The 12,785-nt window shown below is 37.3% G+C and overlaps 1 protein-coding gene across 2 annotated transcripts in view; it reads left to right on the top strand.

The window, feature by feature from the left end:
• The window catches only part of RELN (reelin), a 520,317-nt gene that overhangs the window by 369,593 nt on the left and 137,939 nt on the right, over nucleotides 1-12,785 (top strand). For both annotated transcript variants that reach the window (XM_025380191.1, XM_025380192.1), the window contains exons 21-24: nucleotides 2,488-2,680; nucleotides 3,467-3,579; nucleotides 9,390-9,527; nucleotides 10,381-10,567. In XM_025380191.1, coding sequence (XP_025235976.1) covers nucleotides 2,488-2,680; nucleotides 3,467-3,579; nucleotides 9,390-9,527; nucleotides 10,381-10,567 — 631 coding nt within the window. The remainder of the gene's footprint in view (nucleotides 1-2,487; nucleotides 2,681-3,466; nucleotides 3,580-9,389; nucleotides 9,528-10,380; nucleotides 10,568-12,785) is intronic.

The following is a 12,785-nucleotide window of genomic DNA, read 5'->3' as shown; positions in this document are numbered from 1 at the left end:
GTGAGTGAGAAAGCATTGTTGGCTCTGTCATTTGCAGACCCTTCAGCCCATGTACTACCAGGCGCTATTAGGCTTTCTCCCCAGATGCCCAGGAGACTGGTGTATCTTTAAAGCAAACAGTTGAAGCCTAGTTGGATGCCTCTAATTATCTTCCTCATAAAGGATACTAGAGAGACATTTAACCCTTGAAGCTAAAAGCAATGCCTGTTTCTTACAGAGATAAGCATTTGGGATTTCTTTTGCCTACTTAAAAGACCCTAGGAGCAATATAGGCAAGTGTGTGCCTCTATGGCTTACTACTATTTTTATTCTGTGTTGATTTCTTTTATTTTTTCCAATATTGCTAAAAATTGCATTCTACAGCTTGATATTTTCCAAATTGCATCCTGTGGATCCAAACACATAACAGCAATCATGGTTTTATATTTTTAACATCAGAGTATCATTGCATAGTAACTGAAAGTTAGTGATTTGTAAATTCACTATAAACAAAACAAAAATTAAAAAATTACTCCAAAATGCAGGATTTTTTCTCTCCCAATCTTAGAGTAATAGGAAGACAAAGATATAGTGTATTGGTTAAGAAGCTTTACAGTCAGGCAAAGCTGATTTCTCATTGAGTGTCCCATTTACTAGCCCTATTTTCTCATCTGTTAAAAAGAAATAATTATTCCTACTAAACAGAGTTACTGAAAGATGAAACTAAGGAAAGTAATGTGGGTATTGTGTCTTAGGACATGGCCTAGATTGCACAAATGGTAGACGTCTTTAACAACAATGATAAACAAGTTGTGGCATTTGCTATCTCTTAACTGAATTTGCAAGACTAGCAGTATTTAATATAATTTTTCCCTTTCTTTTATTGACCATTCAATTAAAGCAGAGAATGGGGCTTTTCCATTTTATTCCTCTCTTCATTGTCCAATTGCAAAACCTTAGTTTTAAAACTATTAGTTAAGCAGTAATTATTCTGTTGGGGAAAGCTGCTTGTATTTTAACCTTGAGTTTAAGTCCATGGTAATCCTCTATGTGGACAATATTCTGTCATTAAATAACATCTTAATCTCTGCAAGAAGCAAGTCAGAATAGTTATCCTTATTTGGCTGATTTAGCAAAAGGTAATTAAGAAAATGTATTAAATATCTCAACGATTTCACAGAGTATTGCCTTAGCCTTTGTGTCCACATCAGCTATGCCTTCTGACTAACAGGTTTACTGTTGACTAACAGGTTTACTAACAATGGTACTGAAACTGCTTCAGAATAGCAGAAACAAGTACTGTGATGGACAAACCTTAGTGCGATTGACCCTGGGAATATTTACATTGACTCATGTAACTACAATATAATGTGCCTATATTTTAATCTTCTCTGATAGATTACAAACTCCCGAGTAGTTTTCTCTTAAAAATTAATTTGCCTGCCTTCAAACAGTTTGCAATTATGTAGTACTCAATCGGGACCCAGTAAGATGTGAATTTTACTGATTTGAGACACAACCATTAAAACTATATTACGATGTTTTCAGTACTTAACCCATGAGTATTAAAGGCCATTTGAAAAATAAGGAAAACAAAAAGAAAATTATAAATCGCAAATTTTCTGCCACCAAACACAGCTACCAAAAACATTCTGGTGAATTTCCTTCGTGCATAATTTTATGACTTTTTAAGACTTATTTCATCATATACACTTTAATGTGATTATATTATCTATAAATATTTGAAAGATGGATAATGTTCTTTCAAGTGCTCTACCATTTTACTTAGGCCTTCCATTTTGACATTGACATTGTTACCAATTACTATTAGCAGTAATCCTGTAATACGTTTTGTATTTTATAAAGCTGTCTCTAAATTTAAAATTATTTTCTCAGGATAGATTTCAAGAAGTGAGATTAATGAGTCAAAAGGTTTAGACTTGCCAAGTGTGGTGGTTCACACCTGTAATCCCAGCACTTTGGGAGGCTGAGGTGGGTGGATCACGAGGTCAGGAGATCGAGACCATCCTGGCTAACAGGGGGAAACCCCGTCTCTACTAAAAATACAAAAAATTAGCTGGGGCGTGGTGGCGGGCACCTGTATTCCGAGCTACTGGGGAGGCTGAGGCAGAAGAATGGCATGAACCCAGGAGGCGGAGCTTGCAGTGAGCCAAGATGGCACCACTGCACTCCAGCCTGGGCTGCAGAGCGAGACTCCATCTCAAAAAAAAAAAAAAAAAGGTTTATACTCATGAGCAATATATGAGTGGGTACCCAATTTTAGGTACATTTGACAACTATAGATATTAACTTTTTAAAAAAAGTTTCATCTTTGAAAGCTTATTTCAAATTGCATTTATTAGATTTACTGAAATCCATTCTAGAATTTGGCAAGGTTTAAATAAGTAAAATGAAATTATTTTGGTGTATAGTGTGAGGTGAATAATTTAATTTTTCTCTAATACATTGTGTTTAGAATTTTCTGATTTCCATCTCTGTCTCTTTCAGTTTTACAGGAGATTCTAAACTTGCCTCAAGTATGCGCTATGTGGAAACACAATCAATGCAGATAGGAGCGTGCTATATGATTCAGTTCAGTTTGGTGATGGGATGTGGCCAGAAATACACCCCACACATGGACAACCAGGTGAAGCTGGAGTACTCAACCAACCACGGCCTTACCTGGCACCTCGTCCAAGAAGTAAGTCTAGTTTCCCTAAACCTTGTGACAGGTAACCTGCCTTTTACCTAGCAAGCCAAAAAAAAAAAATTGCAGTTCTAGAAGTTTAGGTAACAGTGTTATTTAATATTTGTAACTTAGAATTAACATAAAGTCAGCAAAGGATTACAAAAATGCCACATTCTTCACGACAGATATTAAAGAGTAATTGGAAATATAAAAAAAAAAAGAAAATAACTTCCAAAACTGGCTACCCTCAAATGATGTTTTCGGTATTATTTTCTCTAACCCTCTTTCTTTATAAATGTGTCCCTTTCTTTTTTCCCTGTAAGGTGTCTTCATCTGTCTCTACCTGTAGGTAGACCATATTAAGAATGTGGTCTCTCTTGTCTTTAGAAAAAAAGAAGAAATATCTTGGAATAAAATTCATATATATCTTAGCCATGTGCCATTGCAATAAATGAATAAATATCATAATGAATAAACTAATTTTTACCAAATGCCAGTGTTATGATAACAGGCCTAAAAACAGCATCCTAATCCATGTCTGTTTGTACGTGCGAGTATTGGGAAATACTCAATTTCATTATGCACCTCATTTGAAATTATTACTTAAATAATTTTAAGACTTTCTATGAAGTTTTAGCTTCATGGAAAGAAAAATCATGGATTGTTTCCATATCACAAATAGTTAAGATTATGACATTAGATTTCTCTAAGGTCTTTTTCACTTACAGTGGGTAAGTAGACATATTTCACCTGAGGAAGACAGAAGCTGGATTTGATTTGTGCCTAACTTTCTTTCAGGAATGTCTTCCAAGTATGCCAAGTTGTCAGGAATTTACATCAGCAAGTATTTACCATGCCAGTGAGTTCACACAGTGGAGAAGAGTCATAGTGCTTCTTCCACAGAAAACTTGGTGAGATGACATCTTTAGATATGGCTGTCACTTTAACTTTGACTATCCCTTTTGATTCAGTTCTATCTCTATTGATTCAAGTATGACTTGTATATGAAGGCAAGTTAAGTAAAATGGCAAGATGTTTATTCTTTTTATTTCATTATCAAAAGACCAAAACCTTTCTTTTTTATGAATAATATTTGAAAAAGAGAGCTAATGACAAGTAGGAAAATGTGATTTCCAAACTGTCCTAGCCTTCTTCTGACCTTCCTACTTGCTCCCAGCGTTTTCTTTTTATGGAAGAACTCGATGAGTCGGTTACTTTCGGTTTGACATAGAGAAAGGAATATAGGAATCTAGAAGTTCAAGTAATTTGGATTGCAAAGCTGTTTTCTCGTTGCAAAGCCTTACTTTTGTGTATCAAATGCTTAATATACACCTTTTCTCTATTCATGTTTTTTCAGTAGCACTAAAAATTATCCCCCAGGGAACAGAGGCCTCAGTAAACTAGGAAGAAAGTTAAACATTTGATAGTGTGAAAGAAAAAAGCACAATAGTTTTTTCCCAAATATTACACTGTTTTGTGTTAGATTGATCACTCAAAAAAATGTAATATTTGAGGAAAAAATTAAACAATTCCTGGTTCAGGATGAACTCACCCAAAGAAAAAGCCTTAGACTAGAAATTAGAAGGCCTGAATTCTCAGTATAGCTCTACTGATGATTAATCACATGATCTTAACCATTCACAGCTTCAAGGTCAGGTCCCTGTAAGTACAATGAAAAGGTTTAATTACATGATCTTACAGGTCCCTCCAGTCCTGTAGTTCTAAGATTCTGTAATTTGCGCACAAGAAAAAGCATAAAAGAGGCAAGTATTATATTATTCTGTAGTATCTGACTAACAATCACTCTTTTGTAAAAAGAAAATTACTAAATAAACCCTCTCAGATTACTTTATGTAAAAGTTAGACTCTACACAAAAACAATTGGTTAGATACCAACCTAGAGTTATTTTTATGCCTTTAGTTGAAGATTGAATTCCTGCATTATGTAAAAATGCCTTTTCGAATATTTTGAGGGATGCATTATTATGTCAGTTGGAATAAAATGCTTGAAATTTGATTTCCACAGATTTTTCTGTTTCCAACTGTGAGCCATTTCCTAGATACTCTACTAACACTTTGTATAACAAGTTACTACTTTCTCTAGCATTCTACTTTTTTATGTCTACTGCTGGGAATATAATCAAGACTTTTATCTAATTTCAGTGGTATTCCAAGCATGTATGTCAAATTTATGCAAAACAATATTTCAAACAATTGAAATACTGGTCATATTCAAAGCAGAGCTACTGAGGGTTATTTTTTCATTATTTTACAATTAAGTACATTTCCCTCATATAAAAATTGTTGTTTTTTACTCATTGACATGTGAAGCACACTTTCAAAATTATGATGGTAAGATAATATTGATAGTGTATTTTTTTTTTTTTTTTTTTTTTTTTGAGACAGAGTCTTGCTCTGTCACCCAGGCTGGAGTGCAGTGGCACGACCTTGGCTCATTGCAGCCTTCACTTCCTGGGTTCAAGTGATTCTCCTGCCTCAGCCTCCCAAGTAGCTGGGACTACAGGTATGCCCCACCACATCCAGCTAATTTTTGCATTTTTAGTGGAGATGGGGTTTTGTCATGTTGGCCAGGCTGGTCTTAAACTCCTGACCTCAGGTGATCTGCCCGTCTTGGCCTCCCAAAATACTGAAATTACAGGCATGAGCCACTGCGCCTGGCCTAATAGTATATTTTAGAGATGTCTTTTTGTCCCTAGAAACATTATGAACTATTATTCTTATTTAATGTAGCTTAGGCAAATTCAGAAAGTGTTTTCCTTATCAGAAAAGCCTTCCCAAGTTCTGTGACACTCAAATTGTGTGCTGCATTATTTTCTAGCTCAAAAGATAGCACCACCGAGTTGGAAGTTTTAGTATAGTCAGAAAAGGCTAATTATCATCAGTGTTAACTAGACACTGAAAGGAAATATATTAACCCATAAGCATTTAAGAGCCATGGAGTACCTGGCACATGGTAGTTGTGCTTACTGGACATCGGGGAATTAAATAGAATTTTAACTTGATGAGACTCAATGTGCTAAAGAGATGTTGTATTATGAAGTATCTCTTTTAATAAATAGTTAAGATTATGATGTTAGATTTCACTAAAATTTTCTACTAAATTATTCCCCTGACCATTTACCTTTAAGTATATGTAACAAGTAATTTAATTCTGCTTTTCCAAATTTCCTTCAAAGCCCTGGGAAAAAAAAGTGAAAATATTTTTTAAAACCAAATAACCCAGCAGGATATTTATCTTAACATTCCTACTGACTAATATTTAAACTAAACATTATTGCTGCATTTCCAAAAAAACCCATATTCTACTAGTTATTGTCATTGTTTTTAGATCTATAATGCTTAAAAGCTCTGCCATAAAAATAAAGTATATTTGCTTTCCTTGGAAGTCTTGATAACTTTATTTATTTTAAAACTTTGCAAATAGCAGGTTTTCTCAAGCATTGGGGAAAGTGAATGCAGTTTGCAGCAGTAATCTTTTTTGGTCAATCTTTGTTCTGCCGTTTTGACTTAAACATATGCAATTATAAATTGAATGCATAAAAGCAAATGTGGTCCCTGCATTATCAAATATCTGTTAACTTTGGAAAACATACTAGATAGGGCAACTTAGAATGGAAATACTGAATGTATACACCTGCTTAGAGAAATTATATTGTGTATGAACAATTTGTTACTCAATGAAAATTAATTTTGTTTTTATGAGAGACACTTACATAAGAACAGAGCCTAATGAGACCCAAACAGCTGTCAGTCACTGACTTCATAAACAAATCAACACCTAATGAGTGAATGAGTTTCAGAATAATTGGGTAAATGTAATTACAGGAACTCTGAAGGTGGAAAATACAATTTAGTCAGCCTTCATTTACCTTGATTCCTCAGGTAACCTAACTATGAGGAGACAATTCAATACTGTTTCATTTCAGTCTTCAAGTTATATGGGAAGGAAAAATCAAATAAAGGAGTCAAGTTTTGTTGCTTTGGGGAATCCGGAGAGTTTAGATTTTAAATGCAAGTCAACTTCATTTCATGACCCACACAGCAGTAGTCTGCTTTCAGACTCGATTCAAAGTCGACGAGATTTTCTTCCTGAGACTACTTAGTTTTGAAAGGGAGAGAAAGAAAAAATTGGCAATTTAAATATTTGTACTGAGGGAGAGACATAGCAATGACGCCGCTGCAGATCAGCAACCTTACACCTTGTCTTCTCACATGTGACAGCTGGAGATGCCTCACACAACTAATTTTTTTTCTCAATAAAACTGAAGCCAATATTCAATCTCTTTTTCCTGCCTTTTCTCTTAATTAACATTAGCACCTTAAACTGTGGATTGTGGTTCTAAATGGAATTGTCCCGTGAAGCTTTGTATCCTAAGGAAATAATATCTTTTTTAAAAGTTCATAAGATGCATGTAAGGATTAATTTACTTAGGAAAGCAATTTAGAATGTGTCTGCGTATGACTGTTTAGAAGCATAAGCTATGTAACCTAAGACAAGTTTCTGAAACCCTTCCCTATGCCCATTTTCACATTTGGAAGTAAAGAAAAAAATTCAAATTAGTGGGTGCCATGGGTTTTTTATAGGCATGTAACTGTAAAGAAAATAAATTGTCACTTGGTCAACATACCAGCAGAGGAATCATTATATTTGAGAGCTGGAAGGGATCTTAGAAATTAGTTTGCCCAAACCTTTTATTTGAGAGGTGAGGAACTACAAACCCCTGAGGGCTTACATTTCTCACTAAAGGTCACACAGCTGCTAAGTTGCAGAACCAGGGTCCTGGGGGCCTTGTCCCCCGACTACTAGTACATTCTTCATTCCATTACCTACAGAAGAGTCATAAACAGGCTGCCCTTTACTGACCTGTTCATCCACTCACTGACTTACTCTCTTAGCAAACTTTTTTGGAACCCCTACTTTATTCAGTTCCTGTGCAAACTGTGGAGACTAAAGATATCCCTATCCCCAAAGAGCTCACAGTCTAGTCACCCATGGCCATGGACTTGACTCAGATTAAAATCTATCTTAAAAGAGTGACGTCAGCTTTCCTTTTCAGGATGACAAGGTGTGTAAGTCTTACTTCTATTCCGTAGCGCTCTCTGCTCTAAGATAATGCATCTACTTTTATAGTAGGCTTTTCTAAAAGCCATTTCTTAGTGGGACTATGAAAATTGTGATGGCTGTTTGCTTACAAATATAGACTGATTACCATAGAGGAGGTGGTGCATCTGTCCCACTGTATATTCCATGACAAGCACTGATAGGCAGCAATCCTGTGTCTACTGTATGCACCTTGGTGAATCCTGGTATTATCCTACTAGGAATGAAAATACAACCTATTAGTCACAGATCATTGATAAAATAAACAATAAAGGCTTAGTCTGAATTTTAACCGTCTGTTATGCACTTAGGGAGTACTTAATATGTGGGTAATTGACGCAATAGACTTTAATGGATCATTCAGATCATTAAGATCAAGGGTATCTGCATATAGTGTGCTTGGGAAATGTTCCTTCAGTGGAACTGAGCATACACAATAATTTTGCAAATCATTTTTTGTTTCTTTGTTTCATTTAGCCCTTTGACCAAAAGAACTAACCACAGGCCCCTGAAAATTCCTACAGGTGAAAAATATGCTATAATTTTAAAGGAATGTTTTATAGCAGTCAATGAATAGACAGACACCTTCTTGACATTACTTTCAAAATATCCACTTCTCTGGACTTTACATTTCGTTGCAATGAACTAAGGTCCCAAGTGTTTCTGTCTGTGTAATGAACTGTTTAATTTTCATCCCCACTTAAGATCAGTTTATCCATGAAACTCAGGCAAGTTAGTGTTTTAGAAATGAGTAGAATTTAGCATCCAGATATTCTTGTTTGTAATATAGTACATAGTGGTATGTCTCCTCAACCCCAAAACAATACTGCCAAACAAAACTTGTGTTTTATATTACGAACTAGCTGAAAGTGTTCTAATAACTTCTGTATTTATTGTAAGAAATTCTTTTACTCTAAGGTTAAACATCTTACATTTTTGTCTATAAAAGATAGGCTAAGTTGGCAGTGCACAGTGGCTCACACCTGTAATCTCAGCCCTTTGGGAGGCTGAGGAGGGTGTATTATCTGAGGTCAGGAGTTCAAGACCAACCTGGCCAACATGTTGAAACCCTGTCTCTACTAAAAATACAAAAATTAGCGGGTATGGTGATGTGTGCCTATAATCCCAGCTACTTGGGAAGCTGAGGCAAGAGAATGGCTTGAACCTGGGAAGCAGAGGTTGCAGTGAGCCTGAGATCGCACCATTGCAATCCAGCCTGGGCAAAAAAAAAAAAAAAAAAAAAAAGATAGGCTCAATTTAGCAGTTTAGTAGATGTCTTTATTTTTTAATATTCTTTCTTATTACTTTGTCTAGCAACAAATCTGTGCAACCAACAAAATCTGATACTGTGTTTTTCTTTAAAACGGCTCAAATTAAGACTGAATTGCATCCGATAGACAGATTTCTCTTTAACTTTCTTTCATGATAGAATTGTTGCATTGGATAATAATTGAGTGGAAATTAAAGCAAAATGATGCCAGCTAAGCTCAAGTTCCAGAAAGTTAGTTAGCTGAAAGATTTTGGACTCTGTCATTCTGTGCCAGTGTCACTGCTGAAAGATTGAAACACTGTTTTTGTTATACTATACCTTGTTTCTAGGTCCAGTGCCACCCGCTTCCGTTGGAGCCAGAGCTATTACACAGCTCAAGACGAGTGGGCTTTGGACAGCATTTACATTGGGCAACAGTGCCCCAACATGTGCAGTGGGCATGGCTCATGTGATCATGGCGTATGCAGGTACGTGCACCAGAAAGCGCGATGAGGTCCATGCTTCTCAAGATTTGTGGCTGGAGGGTACTACAGCAGTTGTCATCAGAGTGATATGGATAGACCGATAAATAATGAAATAGCCAAAAGAAACAAGTCCTCCTTTCTGTTCTTATTTTAGGAGTAAAAGATATGGTTACATTAAAAATAAGTATGAAACCATATATTCTTCAAACTCTAACCCCAAGACAAGGCCTCTGGGGCTTCAACGTCAGAATTTATTAAAAGAGCCTTGCCATTGTTTCCCTTTTCACCCACTGAGAGTTTTAGAGCACTAGTCAAACCCTGCTGCATGCCCTCTTATCCCACTTCACCAGTTCAAGGTTGTATACGTGGGGAGATGGTGATTGTTGCTAATGAGGACAGAGGAACACACTTGAATACCTAAAGACTCTAAAAAAGGCATAGTTTAATCAGAAAAAGGAACTCTAAAATGTGGCCAGAGTTACATGTTGGTTGAGCGGACCGACATTTACATGTGACTTTTTAAGGCTATAGGGAAATCCCACTATCTGTCCCCCGCCCAGACCAACACACACTCACATAAGCACACACACCAATGTCCTCTTTCATAAGTACTTGATGCCCAAATTCTACCTTTACAGCATTATTTCTTTTAAGAAAAGATTCTATCAGTTTTAAGGGGAGTTTGAAAAACTGAGGGGTTGTTACTACCACATACCCAGATTAACACTGTAGGGAAAAATCTAGTGTGAATGATAAGACCTGAGCAAAAGTAAGACATGGGAAATGGTTGAGGTCGGGGGACATTGCATTGGCAGGTGGGCCTGTAACTTGCCTACTCAGCCCTCCTCTCTCATAGGTGTGACCAGGGATATCAAGGCACTGAATGCCACCCGGAAGCTGCCCTTCCTTCCACAATTATGTCAGATTTTGAGAACCAGAATGGCTGGGAGTCTGACTGGCAAGAAGTTATTGGGGGAGAAATTGTAAAACCAGAACAAGGGTGTGGTGTCATCTCTTCTGGATCATCTCTGTACTTCAGCAAGGTATGACCAACAGTTGCGATGAGTCATCGGGGCCATGGCTAGTTTAATATGAGACTCTGAACTCCAAATGTACAACTATGAAATGGTTTTATTGGTCCCCACGTTCCCTCCTTTTGACTGGGCTCTGTCAGATTCCTATTCCTTAGCTATCTCTTGGGAATTTCTTGTTTTTATTATTATTATTATTATTATTGTTTTTGGTTACTAAAAAATCAGGTTCGGCCAGTTTAAAACTTCTACCCTCCTGTACTTGATGTAAATACCATTTCTTTCCTTTCCTCCATTTCCAGGCAGGCTTGTGTGTTGAGGAAGTTTGAGTAGGGAAGGCTCTTGGTCTCTTCTCACCCTGGCCTATGGAGGGTGTGTCAGTGTGAGGCCTGGGGGCGAGGAGGGGATGAGCTTAGAGGTTAAGGGCAGCAACTCTGGAGCCAGATGGCCTGGTTCTATCCAATTTGACCACTTTATGATTCTGTGATTTTTTTTAACTATGTAAGTTCTGGGGTATATGTGCAGAACGTGCAGGTTTGTTACACAGGTATACACGTGCCATGGTGGTTTGCTGCACCCATCAACTCATCATCTACATTAGGTATTTCTCCTAATACTATCCCTCCCCTAGCCCCCCACTCCCTGACTGGCCCCAGTGTGTGATGTTCCCCTCCCTGTGGCCATGTGTTCTCACTTATGAGTGAGAACATGTGGTGTTTGGTTTTCTGTTCTTGTGTTAGTTTGCTAAGAATAATGGCTTCCAGCTTCATCCATATCCCTGCAAAGGACATGGACTCATCCTTTTTTATGGCTACATAGTATTCTGTGGCGTATATGTGCCACATTTTCTTTATCCAGTCTATCATTGGTGGGCATTTGGGTTGGTTCCAAGTCCTTGCTATTGTGAACAGTGCCGCAGTAAACATACGTGTGCATGTGTCTTTACAGTAGAATGATGTATAATCCTTTGGGTGTATACCCAGTAAAGGGATTGCTGGGTCAAATGGTATTTCTAGTAATTTTTGAAGCGCATTATTTAACCTCCTGGTGATTTAGCTTCCCCATCTGTAAAGCAGGGATATGGAATATCTACCTCATGAGGATTAGTATGTAGATTAAGTGAGTTAATATTGGTAAATCGTGTAGAACAGTTCATAACATATAGGAAGCACTTCTGTATGTATTTATTAAATCTGTCAATCCATTAATTTTAGGAATATGACTGGAAGAAGGAGGAATAGTGGTGAGAGTGGGGGTATACAGAGCTGTTCTTAGAGAACTGACCAGCTGTCTGGGGTGGTTAGACATCTCAGGTCTTATTCTGGCTTGGTTTGGTGGCTGCTGGTGGCGTCTGCTGATGTGGGACTCTGTATGAAAGTTTTTCTTGCAATAGTCAGCTTCCCCAGTGGTAGCACCAGATTAGGCATGCAGATTACTAGAAACCAACTAAGGACTAAGGTGCCAACCAGAATCACTAAAATTGATCCTTTTGGAATACCCCCAACCTGTGTCACTTGGTTAGGGATGGGAGAGGGGTATAACCACCTCTCTCTCCTCCCTCACTGCAGTCTAGGCAGGACATTCTTTTTCTCTTTTCTAATCCATATCCTTATATAGTCTTGAAAGGGACTAAAAAGAGAGCAAGTCTGGTATCCAACCTGAGCAACATGTCTAACCCTAATCTTTAGAATGTGGAGTGTGTAATATCACTTCTTTCAAGCAGGTAATATAGCCACCAATTCTGAGGCAGTTGGAGGTGTCCCATTTCACTTCGTGTAACAAGTAGACAGGTGTGAGTGATATGCCACAAGGCTGATAGGTTGCAGAATCTGTTTGGGCAGAAATCCAAGATGTGTTAATTTATGCAAATGCAAAAATAGCTGCAGGTTTTGTTTCAATGCAGGTGAAGAACAAAGAAACATCAAGTAAACAAGATAGAGGATTATAGAAAATCAGGGAAGGAGTCCATTTAGCAGTATTTCCTATCCATTGACATGGAAGGTCCTCCCCTGATGATTATTGTTAAAGATAATAGTCACTCAGTTATCAAAATGCATTGCACATATCTGGATCCCCTGTATAATTGTTCCAAAATGGAAAGGTTGTGCTTCCTGTAGGCATCAATTTTAAAGTAAGAGTGTAAATCTTTTACCAATATGTACTCAGACACCTCAGTGAGTGCGCGTGCGCACGCACACGCGCACACACACACATTTTAACATGTAAAGGG

Source organism: Theropithecus gelada, chromosome 3 (assembly GCF_003255815.1).
Source record: "Theropithecus gelada isolate Dixy chromosome 3, Tgel_1.0, whole genome shotgun sequence".
NCBI classification, from domain to species: Eukaryota; Metazoa; Chordata; class Mammalia; order Primates; family Cercopithecidae; genus Theropithecus; species Theropithecus gelada.
The sequence above is the reverse complement of the archived record's forward strand: the minus strand, read 5'-3'. Positions and strand labels throughout refer to the sequence as shown.